This window comes from Gallinula chloropus, assembly GCF_964237585.1.
Source record: "Gallinula chloropus genome assembly, chromosome: 3".
Taxonomy (NCBI): Eukaryota; Metazoa; Chordata; class Aves; order Gruiformes; family Rallidae; genus Gallinula; species Gallinula chloropus.
Genome location: NC_140087.1, coordinates 84,252,508 through 84,266,995, shown reverse-complemented (window position 1 = coordinate 84,266,995; position 14,488 = coordinate 84,252,508). Strand labels below are relative to the sequence as shown.

At 45.7% G+C, this 14,488-nt stretch overlaps 1 protein-coding gene across 1 annotated transcript; it reads left to right on the top strand.

Annotated features, from left to right (window-relative positions):
• Nucleotides 1-771: 771 nt before the first annotated feature.
• On the top strand, nucleotides 772-14,418 carry CFAP36 (cilia and flagella associated protein 36; the record flags this gene model as incomplete). Its single annotated transcript, XM_084262444.1, has 10 exons — nucleotides 772-886; nucleotides 5,406-5,470; nucleotides 6,290-6,391; nucleotides 7,231-7,345; nucleotides 8,289-8,376; nucleotides 9,244-9,295; nucleotides 10,023-10,149; nucleotides 12,057-12,226; nucleotides 12,616-12,771; nucleotides 13,953-14,418. The coding sequence occupies 10 exons, from the start codon at nucleotides 772-774 to the stop codon at nucleotides 14,037-14,039; spliced, it is 1,077 nt and encodes a 358-aa protein (XP_084118570.1). The 3' UTR covers nucleotides 14,040-14,418.
• Nucleotides 14,419-14,488: the final 70 nt, after the last annotated feature.

Genomic DNA, 14,488 nt, shown 5'->3' with positions numbered 1-14,488 from the left:
TGAGGAGCGTACGAGTTACAGTTGCTGCACAGTGCCACTCTGCATGAAAAAACACCGGTTAATGAGATTTGTGCCATCATCCAGGGCCACCCTCCAACCAGACACACGAAACCAGCCCTTGCTGCCCTGCAGAACTGGGACTCACCCCGCAATTATTAAATAGCCGAGGGCTCTGGAGGGTGCAGGCCCACCTCAGGCGAGGTTTTTCGGGGCCTGGACCCACGGCATGCCCTGTATCTCCGAAGGCAGGGAAGCCGCGCCCAGCCTCGGCTGTTCTTCCCTGGAAATTCCAACCATGGCCCTGGTAGTTACCGCTTCCGCGGCTCTTCCGCGCTTGCCGGGCGCAGCCGCGCTGGGCTGCCGCTGGACAGCCGGCTGCCACCCAACCACCTTCCCTGGAGGAGCGCGGAGCCTAATCCCCCTTACCCCCCTTAAACCTGGGACTGAGTTACCGCTGTTAACCGAGTACCCCGCACCGGGCCTCTGTGCCGGCCGATCCCTTGATGCCTACGTGTTTGCGCTGGATAACGCGCACGGCCCTTGGCGCCGTGAGCTGATTACCGCGATACCACCGGGACAACCCTTGGCACCCCGCTCGCTGCCGCGGCGCCACCGCAGCTACCGGTAACGGCCGCCGGGACGGGGCGCGCGTGCGTGGGCGGCGCCGGGCCCACGTGAGGCACGCGCGCGCTCCCGCTCCCTGACGCCGGTTGCTGTAGCGACGGGCGGGAGCGCCAACCTCCGCCGCGTCCTCCCGCGGCGGCCCCGGCCATGGCGGCGGAGGAGGAGAGCGACGTCGAGTGGGTGGTGGACACCATCGCCGGGTTCCTGCGGGGGCCTGCCTGGTCCATCCCCATCCTGGAGTTCATGGAACAGAAGTGCGAGGGTGAGCGGCGCGGCGTCCCCGCGGCGGGGAGGGGAGGGGCGGGGCAGGAGGGGCGCTGGTCCCCCAAACCCACCTCGGTCCGCCGCCACTGCTGGGAGGGGCCGTCCGCCCTCCCAGGGCTACTGAGCGTGCGCGGCCTTGAGGGTCGCGGGGACGGGAGGGGGCTGCGGCCTCGGCGGTGGCACCGGTGGGGTGCTGGGAGCCTCCCGGGCCGGGGACTGGGGTGGACACGCCGGGCCCCGTGCTCCTCGGCTCCTCACTGCCGCTGCACGCACCGGGCAGGGCGCTCCCCCCGCGGCAGCAGGACCGTCCCCGGTGGTTTTGCGCGGGCGGCGCGCCTTGGGCTCCGCAGGCCGTGACAGTCCCCGCCGAGGGCTGCTCAGTCTCTGCGGAGCCGCAGCCCGGGCCTTGCCGCCGGTGCTGGGCCCGGGAAGCGGCTCCCCCCCGCGAGCGAGAGGCCTGCCGGTTTGCGTTCATTAGCTCGTTCAGGGGATTATGGCATGAGCTTACAGTATGACACCTAATCGAGTTCCTCGTTCTGCCCCGGGTAATACCCTGACGTGGCTAGAAAGCAGCTGGAGGCCTTTAATACTTCCCAAAGGCGAGATGCTTTTCCCGAGGAACCCGGACAGCACAGCTCTTTCAGAGCTGTCGGGCACATGGATGTCCCAAAGCTGAATTCCTGAGATTTACTGTCCACAGCTGGGAGATGAGAACCCTGAGTCGGTACCTTTCCAAGCAGGGTAGCACTGAAAAGGCCGGCGGTTATCGGCTGTGCTGTGTCAGGTGGCCCTGTGTGTGAGTTTAGCTCAGGAGCAAATCTTTAAACTTTTAAACTTCCTCAGGAAAAGAGCTGAGGGAATTAGGGGAACACCCTGGGTGAGCTGGGAGCATAGGCAGTGAGGAACAGGCTGGGACAGACCTAGCTCTAGGTAGAGATCTAGCTAAATTAGTTCTACTTCCAGAACACATTTTCTGCTGCTAAAAAAACACCTGGGTCCTTGCAAAATAATTGCAATTTGGACAAGTCTGTAAGTGTTGCCTGAGTGCTTCAGAGAGAGGAACTTGCTGTTGTGATAACTGGGGAAGAGAGACTCTGATGGCCCGTGGTCATACGCAGCCTGCTGACAGTCACACAGGAGATGTATTAAAGCATGTTGCTGTAGACTAATTTAGGACAACTTTCTGTGCTGGCCATGAATAAAATCTCTTCCTTTAGTATCACCGGACAGGACATGCGATTCGCTAATAATTCAAACTTTAAAATACTGATGTCATGGAGCTAAGGCTTCCAAAAAACATTTTATTTCTAGGGACTTAACATCAAACCAAAAGCAGAGAACGCTTCTTACTATTAGTCTATCTGCTTGTACTTACTCCTTCCTCCTCTCCATCCTGCTGTGGGCTCCAGAACAACTTCTGTAACTGTTGGGCTTAGTGGGGCTGGCCGTATCTTTTGTTGGGCAGCTGCTCTTCTTGTTAGCCTCCAGTAACAAATGTGTATTTCATAGGCAGTGGAACAGATGCACCCCTGATTCAGATCATGGCTTCTAAACAAGCTGCTTCTCAGTTATTCTGAATGGTTTCTATGTTTTCCAAGCTTTGCAGGAGGCAAGAGCAGTGTGAGTATGTACACCTTTCCCATGTGTACTGGGAAATGAGAGAGGTAAAGCTGCTGAACTCTGAACAGCTAGGAAGTGACAGAGAAATCCAGGCTGGAAGTTGGCTCTTGGAAAGTCTGCCTGAACTTGAGGTTGGTCACACATTTTGATTAACATGCAGGTTTAGGAATTGGGGGAATTGCTTATCCCTCTCTGGAGCAATGATCTCTCTTTAGAAGGTTGAGGGGAATTTACTGGCAGTAAGAAGCTTTATGGAACCTCTGTACATCTCCACGCAGTGTGTGGCAGGCTTATATAATGGTCATGTCCTGCCAGTTTGTTTCTACATAACAAATTAGAGGAACAAATTAGAGACATCACGTGCAGCAAACGGTCTTCCAGGGTACCCTTTGTGCTACAGAGCGCTGTGTGACAACTCTGGGAAGCTACTGAGGAAAAAGCAAAAGGCTAACCAAGTGTTACTGCAGTGCTGAGGTTGCTAAGAAGCACGGTTAGAGATGTAAAGTTTTAGGGCAGATATCTGTGCTGTTTGCTTTGCTTTTCTAGACATGGACTGAGCTGAACCCATTCCTGGCTTTGGGTTTTAGTTTGTTTCGGTTTACTGAGATATTTTTTCCATTCTCAAAATGTTCAGTCTCTGGGTTGAACAAGCAAATCAGCAACATCTTGATTAAGTGACAATAATTTGCAGTTCCTCAAAACCAGAACTGGAGTTTTGATAGTCGCTATGTAGGGAATTTATTTTGGAACTGTAGTTACTGAGGCCAAGCCCTTGCACTTCCATTTGTAAACAATCCTAATGTTTTTCCTCTGTTGCCAATCCTTTGCTTTCTCTCTCCCCCTTTCCGGGACCTCGGTGATTTTTCCCATGGCTCCATTAAATTCCTTTTGCATGGCTGCCAGGCGAAGTTAAATCCCCAGGTATTTGAGATGAGGGCTTCTCAGTATTATTCAGAAATGCTCGTCCCTTTTGAGGGGTCCTAGCAAGGACTTTCCACTTTGACAGGAAAATGATGAAGGGCTTTCCCAGGACGTGGTGGTTCTTCAATTCGTTGTTCCTGCCAGGTGACCAAAGATTCTGTGTCAAAATCTTAAGGAAAATAATGACTGAGGAGCCCTGACGTAATAAAATCCAAGGTCTCCATGCAAAGTACACTGTAATGCCACTTAGCTCAGAGGAGATGCTGACTGCAGCTTGCTTTGCTTGGCACTTCACTTCATCCTCTTTTTTGTTCAGAGCTAGGGAACAGAAGAGTGTTTGTGCAGGCTGTCCACTGCTTCCCATGCTGTCCTGCAGCTGTGGAAGGAGGAGAGGCCTTGGAGGCATACCACTGGCAGCCTGAGGCTAGCTGTTGGCACTGGCTGAGGAGGGACATCCCTGTGTCACCCCTCCTGCCAGTGCCCAGGAACAACAGGAAGGGAACGGAGGAACAAAGACAAAGGTTGGGGCCTGCAAGAGATGCAGAAGACAACCAAGGCAGTTCAGCATCTTCATCCTCCTGTGTTTGGTAATGCAGCAGTTGCCATAGGAGCTGAATTTTTTTAGAGTAAGATTCATAGTACTTATCCTACCGTTTGCCTTTATTCCTAGGTATTTTAAAAGCTGTTCTTTTCAATCCCTTCAGGAAAAAAAACCCATTCCCTTGTGCAAAAATGAAAGAAAAGCCAATGTTGGTTTTCCAGGTGACGTCATTTATAAAGCCAGTTTCCCCTGCTTATTTAGAGGGCCTGAACAGTCTGATAAGTTTTCTGTCACTGCGTCGCTGTGAGCTGTTAGAAAGTGATGCAAGTGCTTTCTGGTTTAGGAACGGCCAGCTCCCCTCACCACTCCATCAGGGGCTGGAGCAACGTTGCCTCTGGCTCTGTCACAGCTGGGAAATGATGCCTTCTAAAATCACTCTACATTTGTGTGGATGTTAGACTTAATTTTCTGTGTGCATCAGTACCACCTTCCATGGGAGATGTCATGCATATATCTTTATGAAGAATAAATCACCCTCATTTACCATCTGAAGCAGAATTCCCACCCTTCACATGACTTCAAAGCACGCACGTGGGAAGCAGCCTGTCCAACATATAGTGGCTAATCTTGAAGGGGATTGAGGAAGTCTTATTTCTAAGCCTGTGCTTTAATTGCTAGGTTTTATGTTACCTCTGTACGTTGTTGATATGATAACAATGTAAATTAAATAACCCCAGACCCCAGTTTCCAGTTTCTCTTTCTGCTTATTCCACCTGCTCTGCTGTGTAGAGATCCTTAGCTTGATGTTTCCAATCAAGAGCTCTTAATACAAACTTTGCTGAATATAATTAATATGCTCAACACTCTACAAATGACCATTTTGTCAAAATCAGGACAAATATAATTAAAAACTTCACTTACCTGCAGCGGAGTGCCTCTTTGAGGTTATCTGTTTTTAATGCATACAGGGTCTCATTTCTCCACATCACCTTGGCTTCTACTAAATAAAGGTCATTAAAAAGCTTTGGTTTGTCATTAACACATCCTCCATGTAAACACAGAGAGAGAGACATTTCCTGCTTTACATATGTTGCCTGCCATCTCAGAACAACCTTACACAAGTTCATATGGTAGGTCAAGTATTAGATCTTACTTCTTGGTGTATAGATGTGCTGCATCCTCAACTTGCTTAGAAATCCGCTTCTCTTACGAAGACGGGTTTTCCTGGTATTAAATTATGAAATTTAATTGCATTAAATTACCAAAAGGACATGCTTAGCCTAAACATGTGGGAAAATACATCATCATCAGTCACAGGCTGTATTTTCATGTGATTAATTATATTGCCTCACAAAGGTTAATCTGTCTCTTTAAGGCGTATGGTATTTGTGTGTGTGCTAACTTCATCATGTGTATTGTGTTTTGTTTTTCACAGTTTTTGATGATGAAGAGGAAAGCAAGTTGTCTTACACAGAAATTTATCAGGAGTACCAGGCTCTGGTGAGCACTAATCACTATCCATGGTGCATTTCTAAGAACTAATTTAAAATGTTCAAGTAGCATCTAGATAAAGTTCTAACTATTTCCTCTTTGTTACAGTTAGAATTTTTACTACTGCCAGTTGTGTTATTTACAAACCCTTTGAGTTGTAGTTGCCATGTGTATTTTTATGCTTAAGCACTAGATATGTAGAGAAGAAACCTTAACTCAGAGTTGTATCTCTTACGCTGTGGCACATGTTTTTCATTGCAATTAACATACCCACGAGCTCAAATAGCGTACTCACAAGCTTAATAACCTTCATCTTTCCTGTCAAGTCAAAATGACAAACAGCATGATGACTGAGAATGTGTGGAACTTGTATTCTGTTTGCTGATGAGCCTGGCAAATCTTTTAAATTGACTTTCAAGCATCAGGAAAAAACTATGGGAGATTTTTGGAGACCAACACCCATTTTTGCCCTGACCCGGAAAGGTTTCGGGCACGCAGGCTGGCAAAAAGCCTTTTGCCTAGAGGGCAAAAAATGATGCAGAATGCTACCCCAGGAGTCTGGGGAAAGGGCAGAGAAGTGAGATTCTTGGAAAATGGAGAAGCTAAATTAAGTAGTAATCAAATTTAGCAATAAAAATGCTTATTTTGAACAGTTTGTGAAAGTAAATAAAGCCTGATGTGTCAGAAAAATCAGTTATACTATTGCAGCGATTTTCCTTTGAGTTTGAAAAATACCTTATCAGGAAAAGAATGCAAAATTATAAAAAAGATTTGTTGTGATTCTTAGGGAAAAACCTCTTAGGAAATAAGGCTTGTACTTTCCTACAGGTTGAAAAATTACTAGAAGACTATCTTAAAGAAGTTGGAATTAACGAAGAAAAATTTCAAGAAGCTTTTTCATCTCCCCTTGCAAAGACACACACTTCACAGGTAAAACTCTCCTTTGTTCAGGAATAGGCAGATGTAATCTCTAGCTTTGTATTTGCACTAACATAGCAGGGTGGAGATGAAACTCTGATTTTCTAAAACACGATGTGTTCTGTCTGTATTATGTATTCTGACTAGAAGAATGTGGTGAAGAGCAGACAGGTACTTGTGTGATCTCAGACACTTTTTGAGATTGATCCTCTGCGCTTTCTATTTTCTAAAGCATACCTCTGAGCTTAGGGGGTTTCTGCCAACTTTGTTTGGGTATTTGTCAACTTTATGTTAGTCTTCAGTAGCAGACCCAGATTAAAAAGATAGCTGTATTCCATGAAATCCTCCAATTTTATAGTAAACCAGTAAAATCTGTAAGAAAAACATTGACCTGGAGAAGACAGGGCAGCATTTCACCTGCCCAGAGATACCTGTCAGAATTGTCTCAGGAATACTGGGCAGAGGAGTGGGAACTGCTCCTGCCAGTGTAGGTTGGGCTTTGTTGACACATCTCCTCCTAGATGTGGAACAGGCTTCTTCAGAGCACATGTTCCTCGCCGAAGCTTACGCCTTTGTTACGGGAGGAAGTCACACAGATGCAGTTGTGAACTTACACCGGGAAACCGGCCAGGTTTTGTGATAATATTTTTGGAGGAGTGTTGATCTAAAGACATAAACCACCAGATTCTCACCTTGGCTATTAGCTCGACTTATGTGGCTGGGAGAACAGCCAGATAGGAGAATGAAATAGAACTATTAAACACGTTTTCCACAGAATTTACATCTTAACATCATTCCAAGCAGACTGAGATGGTTGGGGTTTGACTTTGTGCCTGTCTCCCATCCCACAGGCCATTCTGCAAACAGTGCTGGCAGCAGAAGATTTCAGACTCTTTAAAAAAATGATGGTGCAAAAAAATCTGGAGATGCAGTTGCAAGCTATCAGAATCATTAAGGAGAGGAACGGTAAGAAGCGGCAGCCACGTGGGTTCACCTCAGTGTTATAGTGGTCTTCTGATGACTATGTCATCTGTTTGTGAATATGCACAGAAGAGCAGCTCAGTTCTGGTTCAAGTTACTGGGAAAACATTGATTTTACTGGGACTGTGATTTCAATACTTAGTCCTTGCCTTGTCTTCTCAGAGACAGCTGCCTGTATCCCTTTTTAAATGAACAGATTTCACAGGGCTGTTCATGTAACTTGTTCTGTGAAACCTTAGTTATTTTTAAAAGGAATTTTGGTGATGATTTTGAGTATTAAGACAGTTCCATCGGTTCATCAGCAATGATGCTATCAACAGTTTAAATTACTCTACCAGCACCGCAACGCTGCCATGCAATCTGCTGTGCTTACTTCCCAATCCACACTGCAGAGCTGAATAGGAAAAACCCACACAGAAAGCAGGAATTGTGGCCTTCACCTTGCTAGCACCTATTTGCTTTCAGAGAAGGCAAAACAATTTATACCCAACTCTGCTGCTCGCTGGTTGTTTCTGAAAGGATTTTATTTATCTGCTCTGTTCTTCCATGTCTTTAGTTTTACCCTGTATTTTTCCCTTACTGCACACATGTTTTTGTCTGAGTTTAAGTTTGAAATTCCAAGTTTCCTGGAACAGCTAAATTAGAAAAGGGTTTGGTTAGCCAGGTCTGAACTGCCTGCTGCAGGAAACACCGTGTAATGGTTAATGCAGAGTACGGCTTACACTTCCAGAGGCCTCTGCCTTCTTGCTACTAGCAGCTTGATGCCCAGAATCTAGAAGCTTCTTGAAATCAGTTAGAGAGAGGAAGAATTAAATGTTTTGGGTTTTTTTTTCTTTCCTTTCTTCTCTCTGCCTGAAGAATGATCCTAAACAGATCGCAAAGTAATGTTCTTTAGAGTGATATCTAAGTTTTGCTGCTTGTTTTACAGGCGTGTTGCCTGACTGTTTGACAGAGGGTTCTGATGTATTCAGTGAAATTGAACAGGAAGAAATGAAAATACTGAGGGAGGTTCTAAGGTAAGAAAGAAGAATCAGTCCTATTTCATATGTTATTTTAAAATAAGAACATGAAAGGATGTAGGGCCTAATTCTCACGAACGTTCTTGTGGGTATCCCACATAAGAGAAAACGAACAGTGGGTGTGATCGGGAATGTTTACAGTCTGGGAGATCACTGCTCTGCAACGATGAACTGTCTTGGTGGTACGTGGAACGATGTGCAATGTTGAGCACCATCGTTATCTGTTCTTCCCTGAATCTCCAGGTAGCCCTAGAAGGTAGCCCTGGGTTAGGTGTCTCTGGACAATAGGAGCACACTAGCTGTAATCCGTTTAGGGAATGCCCAAAACATCAAAGTCTTGGACAGGCAAATCCTGCTTTTGCAGTAGGCTGTACCTTTCTACAGCTTGCTTCCTTAGTTGTGTTCCACGACCCCTGCTGTGATCTAAGAGGATATGTGAGGACTGACAGAACTTCTCCAGCGTCTCCTCCGCTCCCAGTTCACACAGACTAAAATGTCGTCTTAAACAAATACTAGATTAACCCATTCAGATTCTATTAAAGTATGCTCTTTTCCCCTCTGTATTCTGCAAATACGTCCCTCCCTGTCTTTAAACCAGCAAATGAAACAAGGGATAGATAAGCCCTGGAAATTCTTACACAGTTACTTTCACACAGGGACAGACAGCTGATGGGTTCTGAGTGTTTATCACTATTCTTTATTAAGAGCATATTCATGTAACTCATGGAAGTACTTTGGACACTAACGAATTCACCTTATCTTGACAATATTTTGATGGTCCTCAGATATTTAAATTATTAAATTTACCTAAAAACTGCTGATACTAAAGTTGTCTTGAGTATTAACCTGTATTCTGTGTTCCAGGAAATCGAAGGAAGAATACGAAATAGAGCAAGAAAGGAAAAGGATGGAAGAAGTGAGTATCTTACCTTTCCAGGGCAGTTATACTGGTGATTAAGGAACACTCTGACAGTCCTGTCATGGGTGTTCAGTGTCAGGCAATGCATACCATTGTAAGCAAACAAAAGGTCTGTCAGGAAGGGTTTTCTTGATGCTATCTCTGACACTCGTGCTAAACAGGCTACTTTAACCATCAGTCATTTGGTGGAGCGTGTATGATAAGCATATTCCCTCTTCAGCAGCTGAATTCTGAAATCCTGGCAACAGATGTCAACCTTTCAGAGCCAGAGAGCATCTGAATTACTAATATTGTGAAGATCAAAGAGACTTCAAAATATAAGCTGCTTAAAGATTACAGCATTCATAATCCTTCAGGAACTGTAAGATCATTTCACAGGCAGTGTAGTTACTCATTAAATCTGTACAACACTGCCAGAACCTAATCACCAGGAACCAGAAATCCTCCCCAAGTTAGACCATCACTTGATCTCCATCAGAGTAAACCGTGCAAGGAGGTAACAATGTAGATGGGGCCTGGCTTCGCTGTCAGTCCTTCTGCAGCAGAGAAGTGAAGTGAGCTCTGAGAAAGGCTGCTTCAAGGAGGCAGCCGCAGCCACACTGGGAACGTGGCAGCAAACTTCCCCTTCACTGGGAGAGTGTGCACAAATAGCCTTGATGGTTTAATGCCTGGAGTACAGTGCCAGGAAATGTAACTCTTGCTTCTGTTTGGGTTTTAATTTAAGGCACGTGATAAACTTAAATCGCCAGATGTTACCTACACTTCTCCAGGAGATTCGAGAGGAGCTGTGAAAGTTAAGGACTCCACTGAGGGAGCTGGTGAATCTGAAAAAACGTCAACCTTTCCATTAGGTAATTGTGCGGGGAAGCGCAACGCGGAGTGTGCAACGCGGAGTGTGCAACGCAGGGCTACTCTCAAGTCATCCAGGAGTCCCTCATAGTGCGGTTTTAAGAGCTTGGCTGGCTAAAGCTGTGAGTGAACCATCCTAGCTTTGAGGTTAGCTCTGCTTTGGGCAGGGGCTTTGGGCTAGGGGCCTGCAGAAACACCCTCCAAGCCAAGTGGGTTTATTATTCAGTGATGTTATGTGTCAGGTCCTGTTGGAGGAGGAATACAGGAGTCTGGCAGCCGCCTTCACCTTTCAATTCACTGTGATTGTGCTGCCACCACTGTTAAGAACAGTATGCTCCCTGTGAGTAACTATGGATCATTTACTTCAAGTTACATCTTCTCTCCCCATGTGTGGGAGAGTAGAGATTCATTATTAACTGTACAGGATTTCGTGATAGCAGTGAGGTATTTACAAAGGAACCAACCATCAGCTGTTAAAATTCATTCAAGCTGAATGGTCACACCACCATGCTGAGAAATAACTCCAGCTTTGGGAAATAAGCCTGCTGCCTTTAGCTGCATTTTCCCTGTGCCTGGTCCCTGTCTCTATATTCATTCACACTGAAGCTTTCGTACCACAGACACTTGAGCTGGATACCTTTAGCCTCGGTAGCACCTCTGGGACATACTTGCTCCTTGCTTTCTCATTTAACTGCCATTAGCAGATGAAGTGGTTGTAGGATCCTCTGGGCTTTTAAACTGATTGTCTTTCACATGACCAACCTTAAAAAATAAACCATGTCACTGACCTTCTAAGTATCTTCTCCCTGCCCTTTTATCCCTTCTGCGAGGTTTATCTGAACTCTTCTCTGCCTTCTGCCCTCGGAAGCACACAGAAGGCTGCAGGTGTACTCACATTCTTCCCTTCTCCCAGCTTGTTTCAGCAGAACGAGCTTCCCTCTGCCCTGGTCCCAGAGAGACCAGGGACAGTGCTCATACCTTGACACCCACTCGAGTTACTTCTCAGCACTACAGCAAGAATCCATAGGCCAGCACTACAGAATTCCAGTGGGATATAACAGATAGACTCAAACTGACTGATGACAGTAACACTTGATTTCTGCTGCCTGTATTCTTGCATGTGTGCAGATACTTTCGGGTGTATTTTAAACCTGTCCAAAGCCTCTTCTTTTTTAATACAAGTATAGTAAGGAGCAGCAACTTACCTTAGTGGTGGGTTGAGCCAAGAGGAGTTGTAGTGAAGTTCTGCAAACTCCCTGTTCAAAGGCTGGAGAGCCTGAAGAGGCTTTGACTCCGACATGCATGACGCCTTGGAGCACGGTGGGATGCAAGGCAGAACCCAGCTTAGCACCTGCAGAGATGGGGAAGGCACAAGCTGGCAGCAGGATGGGGTCACTCATTGTCAGCACGGAGAAGGGAGCAGCAGGGGATCATGCAGGGCCCATCTGGGTCCCACTCTGTCGTCCCACAGGGGCAAGGTCAGCTCTGAAGAGCAGTAACTGAGCTGCGTTGCTGTAACACTTCACCTCTGGAATGTCATTTCCCCCCCCCTTTCCCCTAAAAGGTCACTAAAATGGGTTATTTTGTGACTCCTTTCTCAGAAGCCAAACCAGAACACTTGTGCTTCAGGCTGGCTGCTGGCTCGGCTTGCCCAGGACAGATCTCTATATACCAACTGGCTGTTGGGATATTGAATAGGAAATCCCATTCCAGATGTTTCACTACACCAGCTGTACTGACAGCGCCAGATGTATTAACTGCTCTGACAGTGCACATACAGTGTTGGTTATTTTTGAAGCAAAGCTTTCTAACAGAAGTGACTTGAGTCTTTCATCCCAGGAAGCGCCTGGGTTTTGGAAGGAACTGAGTTGATCCATTTCTGTTCTTTCTAATTGTTCTCTGGATTTAGAGGGATCCCGGAATTCTGCGAGGGAAGACTTAAAGCCAGTACGGCCTCCACAGAAAGGGCTGGAAAGCTCACCTCAGCCCTCCTGTACCCAAGGGAGAGAAGACAGTAAGAAAAGGGCAGCTGGGAAATGCTCAGAAAACGCAGCACCAAAACCTGGGATGCAAGGACCTGTAAGCTTAAAACAAAAAAAACACCCAAAGACAGAATTAGAGAGCAAAAGGACAAGGTTACACTTAGATGATGTATTGTATTACACTTAAATACATTTGTTACCTTGGTTGGGTTTGGTTGGGTGGCCTGGTTCTGTTAAACCACTGGTTTAGGGTGTTCACCAGTTTAGTCTGCATAAAGCCCAGACAATCTCTCTAGTTTTAGAGCAGAATTCAGCTTTTGTCCCACGATAACTTCTTAGACAGCTCTGGCTTGAAACCTCAGCTTAAGAGGTTTGGGGTTTTTCCCAGCTAGGTATTTTGGAGGTAAACGTGAGGTAAATGCTTTTATCTCACCTACTGTGCATACCAAAAACTAACACCAAAATGTATTTTAAAAAAATTCCCAGAATTTATCAGAACTTGAAAAACAGCAGCTGAAGCAACGAGAGGACTACCTAAAGAAGAAACGGGACATGCTGATGGCTACAAAGAAGGAGTCAAGAAATAACGTGCTGTTACCAACAACCACTGACCAGAAAGAAGAGGAATCATCCCCTCAAGAGGTGAAGGATTCAAACATCATCATCATTCTGACCACGCTGTAGAAACTAGATGGTTTCAGTGACGGTACCGGTGTTGCTGCCATGTATTGTAGTGGGATTGATAAAGAAAAAACAAACATGAGGGAAGCAGAGAGGGAATATTTCCAGGTTTCTCTTTCTGCAGAAGTTTATAGGTAGAAGTGTTAGTGACTAACTTGGCATTATTCTGCTTCAGTATCATCAAATTTAAGTTTATGAAGGGTTAAAATGCTGGTTTGCTGCTTGTCTGTGGCCTACTGTTTGGGCTGCTTTAAGTCCCAGGGTCATCAGTGGTTTAATTGACAGCTGAAAGAGGTAAAACATTTTTTGAGCAGAAAAAAACCCCAACTTCACTTAGTTCTTTTGAGTTTTGTGCCTGTTTCAAAAGAAGAAATCCTTGTTTTCTGTCCATCAGCTGCTGGAATACAAGTGACCTTTTAGAAAAAGTCTAGTTTGGGGACAAAAATGTAGTAGTAAATATTATCAGGGAAAGAAAATGCAGACATAAACCCCGGCATAAAGCTCTGTCCCTACAGAGCTCTTATCTCCAGGAATAAACCCTCAATCTTTATTAATTGTGGTTAATGCATCTTAACACATTTGCCACAAATAAGCCTGCTCTACATTGATACGCAAAGGAATGCTTGGGAAGCCTCACTGCAGTTCAGGAAATGAGTAGGAACAAATGCAGTTAAGTTGTTTTTGAAAATGAATAATACAAAATAATGACAGAGGGTGCAGTTAGGATGGAGATCGTCCTTCGCCTTGCGGATTTTCAGAGCTGCTGAGCATTTTAGTGTGCTCAGAACGTGCCCAGGATAAGTGGTGTTTGTGAAACTCCTGGAACAGGTAAGCAGCACCAGTTGAAGTTGACATTAGTCCTCCCAAAGCTTGGTACAGGGTGGTGTAGAAAGGGCAGATAGATGGCATGGAGCTGTCATCCATGTCCTGGGATCCGCTCCTCGAGAACCGAAGCAAAAGCCAGTTTGGTTTGGGTCTTTATAGTCATTCCGGAAGGCAGGTGAGTCCGAAGGCTGCTGCAGCCTCAGGTTTGTGAGTGATGCCACCCACCCGCTCACACCCTGGGTGCGCAGTTAGAAGTCAGGAGCTCTCCTAGGCCAGCCATGCAGTTCACTGCAGTGTGTTTTCACTTCTGTTTCCAGGCAATGTCAGAAGAGAAGCAGAGGTTGCTACAGAAGAGGAAAATGCTGGCAGAAAAGCTAAAAGAAGAAGTCATTAACAAGCGGTAATGGCCGAAGCCACAAGCATTTGTCTGCTTTAGAATAAGTTCTATAAATAAGAAGCGAACGGATTCATTTTCCACTATCACACTTAGTTTTATAGAACTTTCAGACTTGCTCCTTTTACATGTATTTAAAGCTACACTGAAATACACTAAAACCACTGGTCCAGCACGCTGGGAACTGGCTGACTTGGACTGGAATGCGTTCAGCAGCGTGGCCACTGCAGCCAACAGCTTTCCTGAACAAGAGCAGAGGGAAAAACATCAGTCAAAGTAATTCCTGGGTGAATGGTTCTGAACAAATTAAGGTTTTTTTATAAAACTTTGTTCCTTTCTTAGAATATTCTAATCAAATTCCTATTTTTCAGCTGTGCAATGTAATAAAGTTTAATTTCACAAGGAAAAGCAACTCTGACCAGCTTACTTTTGAGAAACGTAGAGAAATTCACACATGAA